This window comes from Hypanus sabinus, chromosome 8 (genome assembly GCF_030144855.1).
Source record: "Hypanus sabinus isolate sHypSab1 chromosome 8, sHypSab1.hap1, whole genome shotgun sequence".
NCBI classification, from domain to species: Eukaryota; Metazoa; Chordata; class Chondrichthyes; order Myliobatiformes; family Dasyatidae; genus Hypanus; species Hypanus sabinus.
In genome coordinates this window covers 138325619-138350071 of record NC_082713.1, presented here as the reverse complement: position 1 = coordinate 138350071, position 24453 = coordinate 138325619, and the positions used below count along the sequence as shown (strand labels likewise).

Here is a 24453-nt window from a genome sequence, read left to right as displayed (position 1 = left end):
AAGGGGTGGGGATAGGCAGGTGAGAAGAGGTAAGAGGCCAGAGAGGGGAATAGAAGAGAGGAGGGGGATTTATTTTTATCAGCAGGAGAAATTGATATTCATGCCATCAGGTTGGAGGCTACCCAGGAGGAATATAAGGTCCCTGAGGAACATGGTGGCACAAGAGAATCACCAGTCTAACACCTCCTCTGGTGCCCCTCCTCCTTCCCTTCCTTCGGTCCACCTCCTCTCTTATCAGAATCCTTCCGCCCCAGCCCTTTCCCACCCTCCTGGCTTCACCTATCACCTCCCCCCCCCCCAACCTTTTTATTCTGGCGTTTTCCCCCTTCCTTTCCAATCCTGAAGAAGGGTCTAGGCCCAAAAGGGCTACTCTTCATTTCCATAGGTGCTGCCTGACCTGCTGAGTTCCTCCAGTATTTTGCGTGTGTTTTGTTTTGGATTTCCAGAATTTCTTGTGTTTATCATTTGCTGCATTTGGTAACTTCTTTTAGTCTCACTGTTAAAATCCGCATGAAGAGCTCCAGGGGGCAAGTTTCCAACAAACGTGTTGACAAAATATTTCACTGTTCTATTAATCATTAATTTTTTACACTCTCATAGTAATCAAACATGTAAGCGGATTAAAACTTTGTTGCATACGAGCAATTCAGCTGCTCCTTTGCAGATATTTCTCAGTACTAAATAACAGACACCTGACCACCTCCTCTACATTACATGCTGCCCCTCCTAGGGGCATGAAAGTCCGCCGTCAACCAGCGAGCCTGGCCACATTTCGCCTGAAACACCAAGAACTTTGACGATTAGGGGCAAACTCCGGGGTGAGGCAGACAATCCACACGCCCTTGGGAAGGTGAGGGTTGCGGTTTAGGAGAGGGGCTGAATTTCCAGGGGGCCGAGTTATATGACTGACGGGGTGGAGGGCGGATTTAGTTTACATCTGTCGGATCAATGGTCCGATGTTTCGATGAATGTTGCTCTCCGGGCGACGGAGACCAGCGCTGGAGCCGATCCCATCGGATTGGTGGAGGTTAGAGTAGCTCCCCTCTTCCCCACCCCCAGCAGGTTACGAACCGAATGCGAGAGACGGAATCGCGTAGTGCGGAGTTTGACTTGAACATTGACCGAGAAGGTTAGACGGTGCCGGGGCGGCGCGCAGCCTTCTACCTGTTCCAGGTGGCGTTGGAGCCGGCGCGTCTCTGCTGGGTCCCTCGCTCCTCCAAGGCCGCCTGCTCGCTCTTGCCCAGCTCGCAGAGGCTGGGCGAACTCATGAACTTCGGCCTGCGGAAATTCCTCATGGTTAGTGCAGAACCGGGCTCGGCGGGAGAGGGAAAGGATTTTGTTTTGAGGGCTGAGTGCAGAGAAAAACCTTTCGATTCCAGAGTTAAGCTGGTTCCGCTAAAAGTGGCGCTCTCAGACAAAACCAGCTCAACAGTCGTGAAAATTTCACCAGAATTTGTGCAACTTAAAAAAAAATCACTAATCTCAAAGGCTACTTTCAACTTGATTGCACATTCTAGTGGCTAGCAATTCAGCATCAACCTAGAGTGGGGCGGAGGGAGAGTTACACGTAGCAATTGCACATCCTCTCCCTCCCTCCCTCCCAACGCACTGGGCTCCAAATCCGGCTGCGTGAGCTAATCCCCGCTGCCTTCAGGAAGATGACTTTGTGAGGGGCGAGTTGAAAATGACACTAGCAACAGGTTTAATCGAAAAATAAACTTGAATTTAGAACTAAGAGGTTTCCAGCAGGTCTAATACTCAGGCAGTAAGTGTGAAACGCAACAGGGTGTAAGTGTTCCTGTCGTGGTTTCCTTAAAAAGAACAGTAAGAAAATGTTCTAGGAGTTAGCATTGCACCTTGCTCTGAACATAGTTTGGAGAAGAGTTCACTTCCTGTTACGGAACAGATTGATCACACGGTTTGAACTAATTACTAAAAATAGAATCTTCATATTTCTTCCATTGACCCTTTAAAAAGTCACATTTTTAGTATAAAGCGATTTGAAGTTATTTTGGGCAAACTACAGACACAGCTGGAGCGTTTCAATTGGAAACCTCGCACCGCTGTTATTTCTGCATAAATTAAAATAAGTAATAATTCAGATAGAGGCTCGGAGTTCAAACTGCATTAACGCCACTTTCCATTCACTCAGCCCAGGTTTGTCACGCTGAGTCAGACAATTATTGCTTAATTCCTCCATTCCAAGGTTTGACTGATATTTCATCATAGTTCTGAGAAAGCTGGACGTGAAACTCATCTTGATCGACAGCATGAAATTAACCCCAGGGATTTAACATCTGATCTTACACCCTGACCAAATTTTTACTGGCTTTTGTCTCTGCTCAAAAAGCTCCCCTACTATAATTGTAGGGTATGTGATTTTTATTTCCCCAACATCCTTGTTAACATTTATTCTTAAACTAACCAGATAAGATGTAGATTACCCAGTAAACAGATCATTCACTTCTTGCAGAGCCTTTATGGGGAATTAGGTTGGAATTATTACAGGGATTTACTTCTCAAAATACTTGAACACATTTTACAATGTGAAAGGTAATGCATAAACACACAATTATTTATCATTATTTCCTGCTTTAATAAAACATAGCAATGTAGAAATGAATATAAGACATTTGGGAATGAGGAGGAAAATCTTTCCCGATGATAAGGTAAATTGAGTGATAGAAACCTTGCAAACAGTAATTATCACACAAGAGGGCATGCCCTCTTCTTATTGTTACCATCAGGAAGGAGGTACAGAAGCCTGAAGGCACACAATCAGCGATTCAGGAACAACTTCTTCCCCTCTGCCATTTGATTTCTAAATGGACTTTGAACCCATGAACACTACTACAATTTTTATTTCTCTTTTTGGTTTACTTAATTTAACTATTTAATATACATATATAGTTACTGTAATTCTGTTTTTTCTACATTTATCATGTATTGCATTGTACTGCTGCCACAAAGTTAACAATTTACATATGCCAGTGATATTAAACCTGATTCTGAAACATAATATACTGTCCGCTTTATTTTAAAAATTGACATTATCCATTTGTATAATAGATCAAGCCTTGCAATAAAACATGGACAAGTAAGTTAACATCTATTATATGTTAAATTACTATACTTGTACTGTTCAAAGTAATGAAAGCTGAAGTGCAAGATTTCAAATTGCAACTTTTTTTTTGCTGTTTGTTAATGTTCATTATCCTGGGGAGATGTGTGCTTTATGGGCAATGACCAAATATCATTGATATCGTAAAAGTAAGCAAGCTATTATCAGTCTCTGCACTTTTTCTGATGAATTGATAATCCTTTTTATCATTAATATGTTGTCCCTTTGATGCCATGCTTCTTCATAAAGAAATTGGGATGAATATCCTTGCATTGCTTTTTATTCTAAGTTTTGTGAAATATCAAAGTTGAAGATCCATGTTTCAGCTCCAGTTAAGTACAAGTTTACTGTTGAAATTTAGCATTTAGGTGAAATATGATAGAATACTCATGGGTGCGAATTAAGTCTTTGTTTCTCTGTTAACTGCCACCATTTAGGCATATCTCTGATCAGTTATGCAACACTTTTGTTTGAGGCAAATCCCCTTGCCCCAAATAAAAGGGTGCGCTCTATTTAAGAGACGTTGCATTGACACCTAGAGGAATGTAGAACAGAAAATGGAAACTATAATTTTAATATATTAAGAACTCTTGGGGATCACAGAACTTAAGGTATCACATGGATGAGATGAAACAGGAGGTTCACAGTCTGCTGAGTGCTAGGTCAGTGGCAGTGGAACCTATAAGAATTCCCGGTAAGAACTACAGAATACTACCGCGAAAGCAAAAAGGCAGTTCTGTGTGCTTTTCTGAATAATGAGGTAGGGCTCATGGACTATTCAGAAATCTGATGGTGGAGGGGAAGATGAGTGTGGGTATTCGGGCTCCTGATACTCTTCCCTGATGATAGTAATGAGGAGGTGACATGTCCTGGATGGTGAGGGTCCTTAGTGACGAGTGTTGCCTTCTTGAATCATTGCCTCTGGAAGATTTTATTAGTGATGAGAAGGTTTGTGTCTCTGATGGAGCTAACTGAATCTATAACCTTCTGCAGCCTCTTACAGTCCTGTGATTTGGAGCCTCCATATCAGGTTGCGATGAAAGCTGTCGAAATGCTTTCCGTCATACAGAAATTTGTAAGACATTCCAAATCTCTTCACACTCCTAAGTGAAGTAGAGCTGTTGGCATGCCTTCTTGATTACAGCAATATATCATGTCCAGGATAGATTCTTCAGGATGTTGACATCCAGGAACTTGAAGCTGCTCACTCTCTTCACCACTGACCCCTCAATGAGGATTGGGTTGTGTTCTCCTGAAGCCCACAATCAAATTCCATGGCAACGTTGAATGTGGGGTTGTTGTTGAGACACCACTCAACCAGCCGATCTGTCTCTGCTCAAAGCTATCTTAAGTTTTACCAACAATAGTGTGCTGGTAAAATTTGAGCTATGCTTAGCCAGGCAGTTGAAAGACCTGTCCCCCGTTCTGTATAACTCTAATCCTACCCATGTGTTTTAGTTTATACGTCACTTTAAAATGGAGTGCAATATAGCCTGCTAGTACTAGCCTGCAAATGCCAGATCCCATCTGCAGCGGAATGTAAACAAGAAGCATGGTTAGTACTTCACTGAGAGGTAATCTAGGGAAAGCAGGTATGGTAATTTACCGGGAGAACAGACTGGAGCTACAAGGTCACTCTTCAAGATAATCACTAACCATACAGAGCATCTTGTGGCACCTAGTAGTTTTGCGAATGACTTGGGACTTCTGACGTTTATAGGTATTGTGAGCTATTTGATATTTAGTACAGAAATTCCAAATACTGAATTCACAATGTTGCACAAATAACTGAGAGTCTGTTGTCTCTTGTTTACTATCTGAAAGTACGTAAGCCAATACGTGCCAATTTTTGAGTAGCTTTTCAAAAGTCACCCAGTGTGGTGCATTCTACTCTTATCTCTAAGAACTTGTGCTGTTCTGCAGTTCTACGTTGATCTACAAAAGCTTTGGACAACAGGAAATAAAGCAAACAAAATCATTTCAAATAAGTAAGTTGCAGACACTCAGTGGCCACTTTATTAGGTACCTCCTGTACCAGTGTGCAGTAAGGCGGGGGTGAAAGACAGTGTGCAGGAAAGCAAAGCCAGGGCAGTGTGTAATCAACCCAGACAAGCGGGGCCTTTTCTAGAAACGTCATTGAAGAATGTAGCTCCCCTTTACACTTCAAGGGCTGCCGGTTGCAAACGAGATGAGAATATACCTGAAGAATGTGAAACACACTAAGGGACAATTACTTTACTAGCTTCGAAGTATCATCGGTTGTCAGCTTGTAGTTTCTTTTGACTTTTTAACATCTATTGTGCCTGGCGATTGATCTTGAAAGTAAGAAGTTCAAATATAAACAGTTTACCAAATGGTCAGTATCCGTCATTGATAAGCCAATTCTGTACTGTACAAAAATATCATTTTTCTGTCCTTGCTTCAGAGCGGTGCAGTGACAGGGGCCATGTTGTTTTCCTTGTGCACAAGTTGAATAAAGTGTGATTGAGGAGTAAATATGTGTGTGCTCTTGAGTCCAATTGATCAGTGACAACATCTAATAAGGTAGCCACTGAGTCTGTGTTCATGGTATTCTGCTGCTATGGCCCATCCACTTCAACATTTGGGTTCAGAGAGATTCTTCTGTAAAAGAAGTCACTTACTGGTGGCTGCAGATAAATATGTCTGCTTTTTAGAGGAGTTACTTTTAAATCTGAGTCTGAACTACTGTTGTACAGCATAGTTATTTGAGGTGCTGTCACCTTCCTATCAGTTTGAACCTTCCAGCCATTCTCCTTCAACCTCATTCTGTGGCCTTTTTGCCCACAGAATTGCCACTCACTGTATTTTTTTTTGTTTTTCACACCATTCCCTGTCAACTCTAGAAACGGTTGTGTATTAAGATCCCTGGAGATCAGTTTCTGAGATACTCGAACCACACTCTCTGGCAGTAATAATCATCCCATGGACAAAGTCTCATTTCTTTCTCATTCTGATTTTTGGTCTGAACAACAACTGTACCTTTCAATTATATCTGCATGCTTAATATGCATTCATTACTTTGATGTTCTGGATCTTTTTTTAAAAAAATAGGATTAACAAGTCCTCGGATCCGAATGGGATACACCCCAGGTTACTACAGGAAATGAGGGAAGAGATTGCTGCATCTTTGGTGGTAATGACCTTTGTGTTCTCACTGGCCACAAGAATAGTTCCAGAAGACTGGAGAGTGGCAAATGTTATTCCTTTTATCAAGAAAGGTAATGGGGATAATCCTGAGAATTACAGGCTACTGAGTCTTATATCAGTTGTGGGCAAATTACTGGAGAGGATTCCTATAGACACAATTTACAAACATTTGGAGAAGCATAGTCTGATAAGGGATAGTCAGCATGGCTTTGAGATGGTCAGTTGATGCTTCACATGCCTGATTGAGTTATTCGAGGAAGTGACAAAACAAATCGCTGAAGTAGAGCTGTGGGTGTGGTGCATATGGATTTTAGTAAGGTGTCTGACAGAGTTACCCATGATAGGCTCATCCAGAAGGTTAGAGGGCATGGGAACCTGAGAAAGCTGAATGTGAAGTGGAAGAGTGAGCTAGTCAGTTTACAGATGACACAAGGTTAGTGTCTTGTGGATCATGTGTAGGATGAGCTGCGCTGAGAAGAGGCAGATGGAGTTCAATCCAGTAAAGTGTGATGTGATGGACTTTGGAAGATCGAATTTCAAGGGAGAGTACTATGTTAATGGTGGGATTCTTTGCACTGTAGAGGCACAGAGGGATCTTGGGGTCGGTATCCCAAATTTGTTGACAATTTGATTGGGTGGTTAAGAAGGTGTATGGTGTGATGGCCTTCACACTATGCCACTCTTAGACATATGGAAGAAAAAGTGGTGGATTATGTAGGAAGGCAAAGTTAGATTGATCTTGAAGTAGGTTAAAAGGTTAGCACAACATCGTGAGCTGAAGGACCTGTACTTTGCTGTACTGCTCTATATTCTGTTGGTAGCATTAAGGAAACGATGATGATTCAACAAAAATAAAGATTATGGAGCCAAATCAGCATTATTAGTATTTAATTTCCTTGGAACATCTGTAAAAACACAAATACTCACTGCACAGGAGGAGCCCATTGAATTACTGCCAGGTTTCAGCTAGAGCAGAACTAATTTCCTTGCCCAGTTCTTATCCGGGAGCTCTATGTTAAATATTTATTCATTTTTTACAGATAAACTACTCTTTGCGTTACGCATTCAATGATTATAATCACCATTGTAAAAAGATTTCTTGCATGAGTTTTGCTAACTCTTCACTGCTAACTTGAAAGTGATAGCCTGTCACCATTGACTGTTGCCAGAGGAAATGATTTTTCCCTATTCATTTAACAAAACAATGCGTAATATTCAGAATTTTCCTTTTGTTGGGTTTACTAAAACTACACCTGCTATCTGAACTCTTTCCCAATGACTCAAAATTTCCTGTGCTAGATGTAGTCTGGTAATTCTGCGATGTCTTATTTATACAACTTGCCATTGTTTTTCATGAATTTGCCATCACTGCTTTGTTTCTGCATTACATAAAATGCTGGAGGAACTTATCGGGTCAGGCAGCATCTACAGAAAGAAATAAACAGTCAACCTTTTGGGCCAAGATCCTTCATTAGCAATGGAAAGAAAGGGCAAAGAAAGAGGTTGGGTGGATGGAAGGAGAACAAGCTGGCAGGTGATAGGTGAGGGGAATGGGGAGGGCAGGATGAAGTGAGAAGCTAGGAGGTGATAGGTGGAAGAGGTGAGGGCTGAAGAAGGTATCTATTAGAGGACAGTCGACCATGGAAGAAAAGGAAGGAGGAGGAGAACCAAAGCAGGTGAGGAGGAGAAGGGGAGTGGGTGGACCAGAATAGGGAACAGAAAAAGAGAGGAGAGAAGGGGAGAAATTAGATCTTGTGTTACCAGGTTGGAGGTTACCCAGATGGAATATGAGGTGTTGCTCCTCCAATCTGAATATGACCACATTGTGATAGTAGAGGAGGCCATGGACTGATGAGTTGGAATGGGAAGTCGAAATGAAATGGTGCCCAACAGGGGTCCCACTTTTTGTGGCAGATAGAGCAATGGTGCTTGATGAAGCCGTCTCCCAATCTACGTCGGGTCTCACTGAAGTAAAGGAAGCCACACCATATACAGTAGATGACACTGACAGGCTCACAGGTGAAGTGTCACGTCATCTGGAACGACTGTTGTGAATGGTTGTGAGGGAGGAGTTGTAGGAGTAGGTGTAGCACTTGTTCCACTTGCAAGGATAAATACCAGGAGGGAGATCAGTGGGAAGGGATGAGTAGATGAGGGAGTCATATAGATGCTAGAAATCTAAAGATTAAATCTGAATCCTTATAGCCTTTCTTTTGCTACTTGTACCTGTACTTTAAGGGAATTGAACTGCCAACTCTCTGTTTATTCAAATCGTCAGCATCTTCCTGGTAAAGGCCATTCTCATGATGCTGGTGGAAAGTTCCAGAATTTAAAACCAATCTCACTGAAGGACCAGTGAAATACACTCAGTGGCCACTTTATTAGGTCTCCCTGTACACCTGCTTGTCAATGTAAATATCTAATCAGCCAATCTTATGGCAGTAATTTAATGACTCAAAGCATGCAGGCAAAGTCAAGAGGTTCATTTGTTTAGACCAAACATCAGAATGGGGAAGAAATGTGATCTAAATGACTTGGACCATGGAATGATTATTGGTGCTTGAGCGGCCTTAGAAGCTGTTGAATTCCTGGGATTTCCACGCAGAGTGGCCTTTAGAGTTTACACAGAACGGTGCAGAAAACAACATCCAGTGAGAAGCAGTTCCGTGGGTGAAAACAGCTTGTTAATGAGAAAGATCAGAGGACAGTGGTCAGACTGGTTCAAGCTGACAGGAAGGTGACAGTACTCAAATAACCACACATTACAACAGTAGTGTGCAGAGGGACATCTCCGAACACGCATGTTCAACTGGAAGTGGATGGACTACAGCAGCAGGAAACCACACTGGGTTCCAATCTTGTGTCTAATATTTCCAATTCAGTGTTGTGTGTAGTGCTTTCCCCACATGCCTACTTCCCTTGTTTTCAAGTGGTAGAATTTGTGGGTTTGGGTGGTGCTGTTGGATTGAGAACATTAGAAACAAAGCAGTGGACTTTTCATCCCTGTTCTACCATTCAAAAAAGCTATAGCTGATCTTTTACTTGTGTGCATTAATTCCACATCCCTTAAATCTCTCTGTATAAAACCCTACTGATCTCTAATGCCCTACTAAGCCCATGGTGACCATTAAGCATTCAGTCATACTAATCCTGTTTTTTTTTTCAGTCTCCAAACATTCCCATCAATCTCCCCAGGTTCTGCACTCTAGGGGCAATCTATAGTTGGCACTTAACCTAACAACCTATAGTCTTTGGGATCTGGGAAGAAACAAGAGCACTTAATGGAAACCCATATGGTCATAGGGAAAATGTATAAATGTCATACGGACATCAGTGGAATTCTGAATTGAATCAGGTTACTGGAGTGGAAGCTGCAGGTCTACCAGCTCTACATCAGTGCCACCCTCTCTGTTGAATATGCACAGGAACTGAGCATCCCTAGTCCTCCGCAATAGAAAACTCTAAACAACCCCTACCCTCTGGATGTAGAGATTCATTGTTATTCAAATACTGAGTGGCCAATCTCCTGATGGTGGACTGGTTTAGATACACACACCACACTGGGAAATATCTCTGCATCGTTTCTATCAAGCCCTGTAAGAATTTTCAGAGGCTTAATGAAATTTCCTTGTTCTTCTAAACTCTCTACATATTGAGGTGTTCTCTCTGCATATTGGTGTTTGTCGGTCTTTTTCTTAATGGGTTCATTTGGGTTTCTTCATTTTGAGGCTGCCTGTAGGAGACAAATCTCAAGGCTGTGTGATGGATAAATGTACTTTGAACCTTGAACTTCAGACAGTAAATTTTCATTCTGCTTAATTCTAAGACAAATAGATTCATTTGTATTATTATTTTCTTCGTGTCTTTACATAATCAATGAGCCTATCATCAGTGGTAGGCAGATAATTGGGGAGGAATCTTGGAGAGAGGATTACAAGCATTTGAAGAAGCATAGTAGGATTAGGGAAAGTCTGCATTCCTTTGTGAGGGGCAGATCCTGCTTCTCAAGCCTAATTAATGCTTTTTGAGGAAGTAACAAAACAAATTGATGAAGGTAGAGCAATGGAAGTGGTGTAAAAGGATTTTAGTAAATCATTAGGCGCATTCAGAAAGATAAGAGGCATGGGATCTAGGGAAACTTAGCTGTGTGGATTTTGAATTAGCTTGCCAACAAATGGCACAGTGTAGTGGTAGGTGGAGCATATTCTAACTGGAATTTGATGACCGGACGGGTTCAGCAGGTATCTCTTCTGGGAGCCTTGCTCTTTGTGATTTTTATAAATTACATATTTGAAGAAGGAAAGGTGTGTTAGTAAGATGGAACTCAGTCTGGAGAAATGCAAAGTGATACACTTTGGAAGGTTAATGGCAGGATCCCTCAAAACTGCCATGCAAGTTGATAGGGTGGTTAAGAAGGCATATGGCCTTCATCGTCATGGTATTGAGTACAAAAGTGAGAGGCATTGTTGCATTTCTATAAACTTTGGTTGGACCACACGAAGTGTTGTGTTTAGTTCTGGTTGCCTCATTATAGGAGGGATGTAAAAGGTTGAGGGTGAAGAGGAGATTTACCAGGATGCTACCTGGACTAGAGAGCACATCTTTTGAGGAAAGCTGAGCAAACTAGGAATTTTCCCTCTGGAGTGAAAGAGGACGAGAGGTGACTTGATAAAGATGTATAAGATGATAAGGGGCATAGATGGTGCGGACAGCCAGCACCTTTTTCCCAGAACAGCAATCACTAATTCGAGCACATCCACCAATCTGTCACCATTGAGCACATCTGCCCAAAGAGCATTGTCACAGGAAAGCAGCCTCCATCATCAAGGACCCCCACCACCACCTAGGTCATGCTCTCTAATCGCTGGTGCCATCAGGAAGAAGGTACAGGAGCATCAGGATACACACCACCAGGTTCAGGAATAGTTATTACCCCTCAACCATCAGACTCTTGAACCAGGTGGGAAACTTCACTTGTCCAATCACTGAACTATTCCCATAACCTAATGACTCACTTTCAAGGACTCTTCATCTCATGTTTTTTGATATTTATTGCTTATTTATTATTTTTTTTCCTTTTATATTTGCATAGTTTGTTGCCTTTGGTCTTTCACTGATTCTATATTGGATTTACTGAGTACGTCCAAAACAAAATTAATCTCAGGGCTGTTTATGGTGACGTATATATAAATACTTTGATGATAAACTTACTTTGAGAGGGCATAAAAAGGCAAATGGAGGAGAGTATGGGGTGGATGTTAGAGATAGTTTTTTACAGAGTGGCAAGTGCATGGAGCACATTGGGTGTGGTGGTAGAGATAATTACTATTAGGGACACTTAAAGAGACTCCTAGTTGCACACATGCATCAAAGAAAAATATAGGGCTATGTAGGAGAGAAGGGTTAGATTCATCTTAGAGTGGGTTAAAATACTAGCCCAACATCTTGGGCCAAAGAGCCTGCACTGTGCTGTGCTGTTCTATGTTCGATACAAGGCTAGCAGTTGTGTCTATCAGAAGTGCTTGTATTTGGAGAAGTCTGTGTAACATCACATTAATAAGGAAGTGGCTATTTATGTAACAAAAACATAGAAGCCATTGGCTTGCTCTGAACAGGCAAGTTCTTGCTTGTGAAATTTAAATGTATCACTAAGTGAGAAGGAAGCCCCAATGGAGGGATGGTTGAAAGCACAGAGACTATTGATAGTTTTATGGGACGAATCTTCCGCCAGATGTGAGAATGAAAAGGAGGTCCAGATGAAAAAAATTCACAAGACAGGAGTAGAAGAACCAACGCTCAATATGGACACACTACGTAATTCGGCTAGGCTGCTGATTAACCGAGATGTCCTAGCTGAACCTTCTCAATGTTGAGTGCTTTATGGATGAGTGTGCTGTCTGCAGAAGGAAAACCACAATCATAGAGTGATTGTTGATGCAGAGGATTACATAGATTATATAATACTCCAATTTCAGTCACATGTTCTTCATTAATTGTTTTAATTTCTTTATGTGAGGTTTCAGTTAAATTGCTTAGTTGAATTAATTCTTAAGCCAAAAAAAAGGTTTTCAATGAAGAGGAGTAACAGGTATGTTCTTATCTGGCAGCTGAATACCCCATGTTTTCTCAGGGAATAGTTATTCCATTGGAACTTTAAACTGAAACGACCCATGGCCCCTTTAATGACTTCTGGTTGATACAGGGCAAGTGACAGGTGATACATAAATTTCAATTTCAGCAGTTCTTTCTATTTTCGCTATATCATTGCTGCAAATACTCTGAGTGAATACAAGTCATTGTTGGGAATTTAAGACCTTGAAAAGTTGGAAATGCACATGTACAGGAAAGTAATCTTGTTGCAACGAATGAGGCGAACCCAAACACAGGACACGGGCACGGAGATTGAGTTAGGATGCAGACGTGGGCGTGAGCGTTGAACGGCAAACAGGAGGGAGTGCAGGGAAGCAGGAGGCAGGCAGAACTCATCTTGACATGGAGCGTACAAAGGGAAGCGGCAGACAAAGCTTTTCTTAGCACGGAGAGGTGGAGTTACACAGGTAAACCTCGGTGCTGAAGTACTACCTTGACATGGAGAGACTGAGTTTCACAGGTACACCTTGGGACTGGAGTAGAACTTAGAAAACTTATCTTGACAGAGAGAGACAAGAGTTTCACAGGTAAATCTCGGTACTGAAGCAAAACTTAGAACACACAATCCTAAGCGGCCGGGAAACGTTATTAACCACACTGGCAAAACCAATGATCTGGCAACTAGTGGGTGCAAAGCTAGGGTTCTTATGCTGTGGGTCTTGATGAAAACCAGGCGTACCGCTATCAAAGGAAATGAGGAGAAAATGGGGAATTAACAGTCGGGACCGTGACAAATCTATTTAGCACTCTGAATTAATTGTATACTGTAGTTACTTTCAATAACAAAAAAGAATTCCCTTTCATTCACAAAAAAATCAGCTGACATTCATAAAATGCATTAATATTTGGATTTTCCTTTGGAAGTAGAGACCTGCATTTGTATAACATCACATCTTATCCTAATCAGCCATGTATCTTTGACAATGATGTAGAAAAATGAAGGACTTGGGCTGAGTACAAACAGAATCAACCAACTGAATTAAGATACATTAACCAGTTTGTCTCTTTCTGACAATATTCACTGAGGGACGTTAAACATGAAAAAACCTTGATATCCTCTGAATACTGCCATGGCACTTTAAATCTAAAGACACAAAATAGAAATAGAAAACACAAATTGCCTTTATGTCAGTCAATTATTAATTCATCAAAAGAACCAATGATGTTTGTGTTGTTAGATGAATAAACACCATGGAAAATATGTGTTAGTTATGCAAATAAAACATTAAGTAGTGACAAGATGTTGAAGAGTAACACTTCTGCTTTGCTGATCTAATAAGACTGAATCTGACAAATCCCTTAATTTCAGACTTCCATGTTAGATTGAACCCACTGCAATGGGCTTTCATATTTATAACCCTTCATACTGGGTGTTTCTGAAATAGGAACAATGCTGCATGGACAGCCAACCTGTTAGCATCGGCAGATTGTACAACAGAATAACCAGAGGCCAGAAATAAGCTGCTCCACTGAGGTGTGTCATTGCAAGCCCATGAAGCACCACACCACATTATGGATGGAGAGACCAGTAGGGTGGGTCCAGCACATTTTACTGCATAAGACAAATCTTCAACACTACTCTGCAAAGTACTGGTTGTTACTATGGGACAGAAGCCCAGAAATTGAAGTAAGTTGGCTGTGTCTGATTAACTCATGCCCAACTTTCACATCTGAAAATGTAAGATTACTAAATTTTAGGCTGGTGGCAAATTGCACATGAAGCAGTGTTAATTCAACTCCTTCCTACTGAGAGCATGAGGTGAGGAGTCCTTGAAACTGATTCCATAGGCTGTGGGAATAGTCCAGTGATGGAGCAATTGAAGTTATCCCCTCTGCAAAAACTTCTGCAGAGGTACCAAGGAGAGCATTCTGACAGGCTGGTATGGGGAAGGGGAGAGACTGCTGCACAGGATCAAAATACGCTACAGGAAGTTGTAAAATCAGTCAGCTCTTCCATGGGTACTTGTGGTGAACTACATATACCTGTCTGGACACGCCCCTCTGCTGACTGCTCCTGTGGCTCCTCCCACAGACCCCTGTATAAAGGCGACTGGAGGCACTGCTCCTCCCTCAGTCTCCAGGATGTTGTGTGGTGGTCTCTTGCAGCTAATAAAAGCCAATCGTTCGCCTCCTGTCTCCGAGAGTTATTGATGGTGCATCAGTACTAGCAAGACACCTTCAAGGAGTGGTGCCACAGAAAGTTTACGTACATTATTAAGTAGCCCCATCACCAAGGACGTGCCTCACTACCTCACTTTTTTCCCCTGGTTTTGCCCTATTTTAAATTTGACTATTATTTATATATATATAAACAGTGTATGTATGTATATGTATATATATATATATATATATATACTCCAATTGATTTATTTTTTCTATATTTATCATGTGTTGCTTTGTACTGCTGCCTCTAAGGTAAGAAATTTCATGACATATGTCGGTGATATTAAACCTGATCCTGGTTGACGGGTAATAACTGTTGCTGAGCCTGGTGGTCTGTATCCTGATGCTCCTGTACCACCTTCCTGATGGCAACAGTGAGAAGAGAGCATGATCTGGATGGTGGGGGCCCTTGCTGATGGATCTTGCAACAGCGCCTCATATATGTGCTCAATGGAGATGTTGTTGCCAATCTGAACTGACCTAAGGTCTGCAAATGAGGAAACTGAAGACCCAATTGCACAAGGAGGTATCCATTCTAGTGGATAACAAAGCCTATGGTGCAGTTTTGTAGAAAGGGAGGGGAGTTATCCCCAGTGTCTTGGCCAACGTTAAATCATCCATGAGGAGCAAATGGTTTGATTGCTATTTGTGGGAGCTTGTTTTTCATTAATTGTGTACATTAATGTAAATATACTTCAGGCCAAAAACACAAGTACTTAAACTATTTTAAAAATGCAAAATTTTTCTTTATATATTGACAAAGATATATAAAATCATAACAAAGATTTGTTAAAAATAATCAAAACTCTTAATTTTTGTTTTGATCCTGATGATCAAATCTGCTTCTTCCTCGGCTGTCCATCGATTTCGATGTTGACTGTGCTGAGAGTTTAGTCTCTGCAGGCACGTTTATGGGCCACAAGACCAGCATTGGATTGGCACTGTCTCCCACATCGGTTGCATTTGTGATTTGACTGCTCTAGCACCAAATGTCTGCGTTCATGACCTGCTTCATACTTCTTCTGCCTTTTCCCCTCGATAGCTGGGATTGACTTCTTGACAATGCAGTGCCAACTTCTTCTGTCCAAAGCATCTTTCTCCCAGGTGTTGACATCCATGTCAGTGCTCTTCATATGGCGCTTGAGCACATCTTTGTAGCGCAGCTTCTGACCACCGTGCTTCCTCTTTCCTTCATGTAGCTCCCCACAGAAAACAGCTTTGGGTAAACGATCATCGCTCATTCTTGTGACGTGACCAGTCCAATGCAGCTGAGAAGCTGTGATGACCGATTCTGCGCTGACTGTCCCAGCATGTTTGAGCCCCTCCACATCTGGTACCCTCTCTTGCCACTTGATGTGTAATATTTGGCGTGAATGCCTGAGTTGTGTCTTGGTCAATTTCTTGATGTGCTTCCGATAAAATGTCATTGTTTCAGTTGAATAAAGCAGAGATAGTAAGAGAGCTGTGTTATATACTTTGAACTTGGTTGCCATTTTAATGTCGTGGCGAGACCAAAGTCGCTTCTGCAAAGCACCAAAGACTGTTGTAGCTGATCAAATTCATCAAACTTTTATAATGATGATCAAGTAAGTATAAGACAAATAATTTTGCAGTTTGTAACTCTTGATATTGTTGTAAAAATGTTGATTTTTTTTGTTCTGGTTCTAGTGTCTGTAAAGCACTGGCTATTTTTCTATTGCTGACTGAAAGATGTTCATCTACTAAGTGTACTCTAAGATAATATATGATGGTACATTTGGTTTCCAGTATTTAGACCATAAAACATAGAAGCAGATTTTGGCCTTTCAACCCATTGAGTCTGCTCCACCATTCCATCATGGCTGATCCCAGATCCCCTCAACCCCTACCTTCTCCTTCTTGCCATATCCTTTGATGCCCTGACTGATCAGGAAACAATCAACCTCTGCTTTAAATATACCCATGGACTTGGCCTCCACCGCAGTCTGTGGCAGAGCATTCCACAGATTTGCTACTCTCTGGCTAAAAAAATTCCTCCTTATCTCTTCTCAAGGCTCACCACTCCACTTAGAGGCTGCGCCCTCTAGTTCTGGATACTCCCACCATAGGAAACAACCTCTCCACATCCACCCTATCTAGACCTTTCAATATTCGGTAGGTTTCAATGAGATCCCCCAACGTTCTTCTAAATTCCAGTGAGTACAGGCCCAAAGCTGCCAAACGTACTCATATGTTAACCCCTTCATTCCCGGAATCATCCTCGTGACCTCCTCTGGACTCTCTCCAATGACAACACATCCTTTCTGAGATATGGGGTCCAAAACAATTGACAATACTCTAAGTGCAGCCTGACCAGTGTCTTATAAAAGCTCAGCATTATCTCCTTTTATATTCTATTCCCCTTGAAATAAATGGCAAAATTGCATTTGCTGCCTTTACCACAGACTCAACCTGTAAATCAACCTTCTGGGAATACTGCACGAGGACTCCTAAGTCTCTTTTCACCTCTGATGTTTGAACCTTCTCCCCATTTAGATAATAGTCCATACTGTTCTTCCTTTTACCAAAATGCATTATCATGCATTTCCCAACACTGTATTCCATCTGCCACTTTTTTGCCCATTCTTCTAATTTGTTTTAAGTCCTGCTGCAATCGCATTGCTTCCTCAGCACTACCTGCCCCTCCACCTATCTTTGTATCATCTGCAAATGTTGCCACAAAGCCATCAATTCCACTATCTAAATCACTGACAAACAATGTGAAAAGCAGCAGTCCCAATACTGACCCCTGAGGAACACCACTAGTCACCAGTAGCCAACCAGAAAAGGCCCCTTTATTCACACTTCCTGCTTCCTGCCTGTCAGCCATTTCACTATCCATACTAGTATTTTTCCTGTAATGTAATAGGATTTTATCTTGTTAAACAGCCTCATGTGTGGCACCTTATCAAATGCCTTCTGAAAATCCAAGTAAATGACATCCACTGTCTCTCTTTTGTCCACCCTGCTTGTTACTTCCTCAAAGAACTCGGAACAGATTTGTGAGGGAAGATTTCCCATAACAGAACATATTATTAGTCTCTAAGTACCTCAAAACCTCATCCTTAATAAAAGACTCTAACACTTCCCCAATCACTGAGGTTAGGCTAACTGGCCTAGAACTTCCTTGCTTTTGCCTTCCTCCATTCTTAAAGAGCGGAGTGACGTTTGCAATCTTCCAGTCCTCTGGGACCATGCCAGAATCAAATGACTCTTGAAAGATCATGACCAATGCATCCGTTATCACTTCAGCAACCTTTCTCAGGACTTTGGGATGTTGTCCATCTGGCCCAGGTGACTTATCCACCTTACGACCTATGAATTTGCCCAGCACTTTTTCCTTTGTAATAGCAAAGGCACTCACTCCTTCTCCCTGACATTCACGGACCACTGGCACATTGCTAGTGTCTTCCACAGTGAAGACAGATGCAAAGTACCCATTAAGTTCATGTGCCACTTCTTTGTCCCCCCCCCCCCCCATTGCTACCTCACCAGCATCATTTTCCAGTGGTCCAATATCAACTCTCATTTCCCTTTTACTCTTTATATAACTGGAAAATCTTTTGGTATCCTGCTTTATATAATTAGTTAGTCTGCCCTCATATTTCATCTTTTTCTTTCTTATTATATTTTAAATTGCCTTTTGTTGGATTGTATAAGTTTCCCAATCATCTAACTTCCCACTCACTTTTGCTACATTTTATGCCCTTTCCTTGGCTTTTATGCAGTTCTTAACTTCCTTTACTTTTACCATTGCAAGTCTTTGGTTATGAAGAATCATTTATTTCTTTTTGGTTCAGTCATTGTATTCTAAGAACACCAGCTGTGGGGAATTTTGTTGTGGATAACAACGAAAGCACAGAGTGTGCCTCAGTGGTCTTATTCATTTTGGACTTGGTCATTTGGAAACTGAGTGAGTGTTGATCACACATTCAATGTGTTGAAATAGATGGTTTTCACTGATGTGTGGAAACGTGACACTGCAGATGACGAAACACAGCTTTGGGGATAATAGCCCACAAGGCAAGTACAGAGGATAAAATTTACATATTTCTGACAACAGTTTCTCATGCTAAGAAAATGCAGGCAAATTAGACAGGTAGTTGTAAAAAAAAGCTTTATTATTAAGAGATAGCTAAGAAGGCACGTTAAAATAATTTCTGGATTGGGCACAGTCCCAAATGTTGTTTTATTGGGATTATTACTGACCGTATATAGGAGGAATTATGGTTTATCAGTGGTCTATGCAAAAGTTGCTATCAAAATTAGGACACAAGGGATGGGGGTAATGGAAGGAGGATTAGTTAACATACAAAATAAATTGGACATTATCAAACTGGGAAGCTATTATTAACCATGTGTTATGGGAATCAGTGCAGGGGTCCCAGTCATTTATCGATATCAGGGGTGCCCAACCTTTTTGTGTTTTGGACCAATATCGTTAAGCAAGGGGCCCGTGGAACCCATGTTGGGAACCCCTTATGTATATGAATGATTTGGATGAGGGGATCAGGTGTAATATATTCAGTTTTCCTAAAGATACAAAGCTGGGTTACTATTTTGGTTTTGAGGAAGATTGAGGGGAATATGAACAAGCTAGCTGAGTAAGCAAAGATGTGCATGGAAAGTGACATAGAAAAATAAGATATGTTGATAAGTATATTATTGTTTTAAATAGTGAGAGATGGAAAAGCATTATTATTCAACGTGTCCTTGGTCAAGAATTATCAAGATAATGTGTAAATAATGCATGGAAAGCAAATGTAACGTTGGCTTTTGTTGCAAAGTAACCTGAGTACAAAATAACAAAACATTGCTAAATTTATATAGACCCTCGCTAGAACAAACCTATACAATTGTGTCTCAATGTGGGCTCCCTGCAAAAAGATGATATACTTGTAGTGGAGGGAGTATCGTATATATTCATCAGGTCGATTCCTGTCAGCACACACAAAATGCTGGAGGAACTCAGCAGGCCAGGCAGCATCTGTGGAAAAAAGTACAGTTGATGCTTTGGGCCAAGACCTGTCAACAGGACCGGGGGGATGAAAAACGATGAGTAGATTTAAAAGCTAGGGGGAAGGGGAGGGAGAAGCACAGGGATTAGGAGGAACTGAGAGGGGGAGGGGTGAAGTAAAGAGCTGGGAAGTTGATTGGTGAAAGAGATGCAGGGTTGGAGAACGGGGAATCTAATCGGAGGGGACAGAAGACCATGGAAGAATGAAAATGGTGGAGGAGTGCCACAGGGCTATCGGTTATTTGAGGCAGCTCTTATTTTAGGACAACTCTTAAAGAATAAAAGCTAATTGAGAAAATAGCTGTGATTCTCATCCCTTTTTTTTGGGACACTGTGCCACTTAATTGAGACGGGAAATTGTTGTCAAACCATTTCTAACTATTGTCAGTTGCATGAACTTGTTTGGCTGGTAGGCACTACATGCTTAGAGAAAACAGTTATGTAAATAGCTGCCTGCATTTGTGTTCAAAAGTAGTGATTTTTGTCACTAATAATTGCTGTGAAATAACCAGTAAGACAATTCAGAACCATTTTGCTCACTGTGGTTTTGAGCATTCAGGTTTGGAGATACCAGAAATGGCTGGGAGTGAAAATGAAAAGTTTTCACTACTTCAAGTTAGAAACTACTAAAAATTTGAAGTTATTGACAATCATTCTGGGTGTTACAATAAAAATAAAGATTTGGAGGGTACAATCATAGAAGGCATTTTATGAAGGCAGTCCATTAACTGAACTATGTGTCTGCACTGATTTTGTTCATTTACAGTCAATTAAAAGAACACAGCAGTGTACAGATACATTGGATGAGTTCCTCCATTGATAATTTTTAGGGACTAATATAGCTTTATAGTACTGTAGTAGTATTAGTAGTTTTCTAATTTGTTCTGTATTTCATTTTTAATAAATAAATTGTTACTCAGATGGTAGTTTGTCTTTTTTTATATACCTTTTTAGCTATTTCCATGAAACTTCGGCTAATTGGGGCAGTTGCTTAACTAGGCCAAAATCTACTGGTCCCAATGTGTCCCAATTAACCAGAATCCTCTGTATGTTATTGGATATCACCATGGAGGGTACTTCAGCATCAGGCAAAAACCCCAGCCCATACACCATATACAAAAGCATGAAGAAAATAAAGCTTTGAAACAGCTCAGAGTCAAACCACAAATGTTTCCATCATGCATAAAATAAACACATACAAAAATAGAAATTAAAATAGCTGTCTGCATGATGTTGTGAGAATACATTTGAAGATATGGAGTGCTCACCCAATGAGGTAGCATGGGGTCAATACTGGTAAATTAGAAGGGCTGTCAATTACTTATTTGGAATAGCATCCAAGAAGTCATAGAGCACAGGAAATAGGCCTGTTGGCCCATGAGTCAATATAAACCATCAAATATGTTTTTTCATTAATTGAATTTTATTCTACCCATATTCTTTCAATGCTTTCCAGATTCCAGACATCAGAAGCAACTTACAGTGGCCAATTAATCAACAAACCTGCATATCCGGCAATTAGAATATGAAAATTCAACACGGGAGCGCAGGATTGCACTGGGAGGTGTGACAGTATCCAGGTCACTGGAGTTATAAGGCAGCTCTGTTAGCCGTTCCACCTGCTAATGAAGACGTGACAGTGGTATCATTTTGATACCCAGACCTAATTTATAATGTAGTACTTTAGATTGTAGTCACAAGGGATATGCCGTGCTGAAGCTGAGGAAGAGAGATGGTGCGAGGACTCTGGTAGTGTGGTTGAAGTATCTTAGTATATCTGATAATGCAATTAGAATCCTAAACTGATATTTTCGTACAAATAACCAAGCATCTTTGGGTGTGACCACTTACAAGCTTGATTTATAACTGTAGTCCCCATGTGCTGGTGGTTGGGGTGTAGTCCAGCACACACACCTCTCGCCCCATCCTGTCACTAATGACAGCTTTAAAAAGGAAACGGAACACTGCAAGGTGCAGTTGACAATAGCCTGAATTGTCACAATTGCAATGCATTACCACATAAAATTCAGTACGGTTTGATCCGTTGGTTTTTCTTTTAGAGTTTTGTTCTTCAACAGCACTGGTCAGAAGGTGATGTTCAGACACTTAATGAAGAAAAATGCAGTTTATATGCTGATTTTTTGTGTAGGAAAGTGGAGGGTGGGAGGAGGTGAAGAGAATCAAATTATCAGTTTGTTTCTGCTGGGACACAAAAGTAAAAGGTGGGGCAGACGGTAGTTAACACTTGTTGATGTGTCAATTTTCAGGTATTTTCTAGTTAAGTTTGCTGCTTTTATTTCACAGTTCTCTAAATTGCCACCAATTAAGTCACAGATAATTTGCAATCTCTTAGTTTGAGGAATGTAGTTCTCTTTCATAAATATGGCACACATCAACTGCACAGCTTTAAGAAAGTTGTGCTTTCATACCGAGGACTACTCTCTTTCTTGTTGCTTTAAGTCAGAACTTGAGACTCTTGCTTCTCACAACAACCATTCTTTGGGAATGAAAGTCAGCAGTTGCACTGCTAATCCTCCTGTGTTATCTAAACGTTAAAGAAAGCTGAGCAGTTCACTTAGTATGCATTGACTGCATTTTGACCCGTTGATCTGTTAACTGCCTCACAGGTTCCGCGAAGACTTTTGCTGCTAACTTCACTCTGCTCGAAGTATTAATTTGCATTGCATGTACAGGCTTAACAAAAAAAAACTGTATTAATAATCTCAGGAGGAGGAAATGAGAAAGACCTAGATATGGGCAGGTTAAAATCCAGAGTGTGTCTTTGCAGATGTCTTTCGCTGGTCTGGCTTAAACATTTCTGACCATAATTGCCCCAAAAACTATTCGTGAGAAATGTCATCTGCTCACTGTGGTGCCACTTTCAGTTTGTCTATCAGTCAATATTTAAGTGACATAAATAATGAAAGTAGGACCACAGTACCTTAAAACTTCGTTGTGGATCCTTCCACATGATCTTTACCACAATACTCAGTCGATCATTATTTTTCACAGGTTCAAAGAGCAACTGACTGAACAAATTGAGGCACTAAAAGTCCCATATACCAATCTCTTCGGTTTTGTGACTAATTATGTTTGTCATGCCTTTAAAATTTGACTTTTATTTCAGAAATCATCTCACTGAGCATGCTAATTTTTATGACATTGACATTATGTAACAGTGCACCATGCCAGTTTAATGGTTCAGAATGGCTTTGTGGTTACTCTAGATCGGGGGTCGGCAACCTGCGGCTCCCGAGCCATTTGTGGCTCTTTCACCTCTGTGCTGCGGCTCCCTGTGGCTTTGGGAAATAATTGGTCAGTATTTAATTAAAATGTATTTTATGTTAGGTTGTTAGCTTTTGAAATGTAATTATGGTGATCTTGTACATTTCCTGCCACATCCGAAACGGCTCACAATTAGCCGGCATTCCGGCTAAGGGAGATAGCCTACGGGGGTTTGTGAGTACGCGTCTTTTGCAGCATCTGCGTCCATGGGGGCTGGGTTGAGGGAGGCTTAAAAGCAAGGCTGTTTAGTTCGAATAAAGCTATCTTTGACTGCAGTTTACTGACACCGCTACAACGTGTTTTTATCGCTGGCTGTCCAGACGGAAGGTGCTGAAACGCTTTGTCGCGTGTCTGGAAGAAGTGAAAACTTTCCTGGGCAGCAAAGGGCTCACCTTTCCTGAGCTGGAACAGCCAGAGTGGCTGGAAAAGCTACACTTCATGGTAGACATGACAGCGCACCTGAACACGCTGAACACAGCTCTTCAGGGGAAAGGACGTACAGCCCTGCACATGTTGGAGGATGTTTTGGCATTCGAGCGCAAGTTGACAGTGCTTGCCAGAGATTTACAGAAAGGCACTTTGTCTCACTTCCCCAATTTGAGAGAGTTCAAACAAGGTCACGACATGATAATTTCGGAGTATTTACATTCTGCAATCATCGCAATGCAAACATCGTTTGGGAAACGCTTCTGTGAGTTCAGAGAGGAAAAAAACACATTATCCTTCCCGGTCACTCCCTTAAGCATCGATCCTTCCCTACTGAATACGACTGCATTGGCAGGTGTGAGTCAACCTGATCTTGAGATGGAACTGGCCGACATAGCCGACAAAGACATATGGGTGTCCAAGTTTAGACGCTTGACAGCAGACCTTGAAGATGTTGCCCGTCAGAAGGCCGTTCTTGCTCAGAAACACAAATGGAGTGATATTGAAAACCTCACAGATGACAGCTTGCGATCCTGTGTAAAGATGAAGGTGACATCATACAGCCCTGATGTGCAGACGCTGTGCGCTGAGGTCCAGGAGCAGAAATCCCATTAACCAAGTATGATAAATATTTTAATTGCCTATTATTTTACTTATATTCATATTTTTTCATAGTTCAGTGAAATAGTCCTTTCATTTTTCAGGATGACAGCTGGCTGACGTTATTTTTGGTTTGCTGCTGGCGGAAAATTTAAGTTCGGCGTTTTTCATAAATACAAGAAGGACTCAAATAGACATTGAATATTTTACTTAAAAGTAACTTTCAACCCAACGTCTTTTTTTCGGAGTTCAAAATGTTTTTGTTGCATGCAGAAATGTAATTTCGTTTTCTCTGCAGGAGTTCATCAATTTCATAAATGCAACACATTATAGTTTGTTTATACATAGCATAAAGGCAAAAAAAAACGTTGTATGCAGTGTTATTTCATTTTAAATGTCAAACGGGTTTTGCGGCTCCCAGTGTTTTCTTTTCTGTGGGAAACGGGTCCAAGTGGCTCTTTCAGTGGTAAAGGTTGCTGACCCCTGCTCTAGATGATCACAGAAA

The 24453-nt window shown here is 41.2% G+C and overlaps 1 protein-coding gene and 1 long non-coding RNA gene across 3 annotated transcripts in view; one reads left to right on the top strand and one right to left on the bottom strand.

Moving 5' to 3' along the window:
• The window catches only part of LOC132398472 (proline-rich protein 5-like), an 85627-nt gene extending 82627 nt beyond the window's left edge, over positions 1-3000 (bottom strand). Inside the window, exon 1 of one of the 2 annotated variants that reach the window (XM_059977969.1) lies at positions 1165-3000. In XM_059977969.1, the coding sequence (XP_059833952.1) occupies positions 1165-1295 (131 nt within the window). In that variant the 5' untranslated portion in view covers positions 1296-3000. Of the gene's footprint in view, positions 1-397; positions 418-1164 lie in introns of those variants that run through there. The other variant, XM_059977968.1, reaches the window with a different exon arrangement.
• Positions 1158-24453, top strand: part of LOC132398476 (uncharacterized) — a 33763-nt gene continuing 10467 nt past the window's right edge. The window contains exon 1 of the long non-coding RNA XR_009513667.1: positions 1158-1296. This is a non-coding gene — a long non-coding RNA (uncharacterized LOC132398476). The remainder of the gene's footprint in view (positions 1297-24453) is intronic.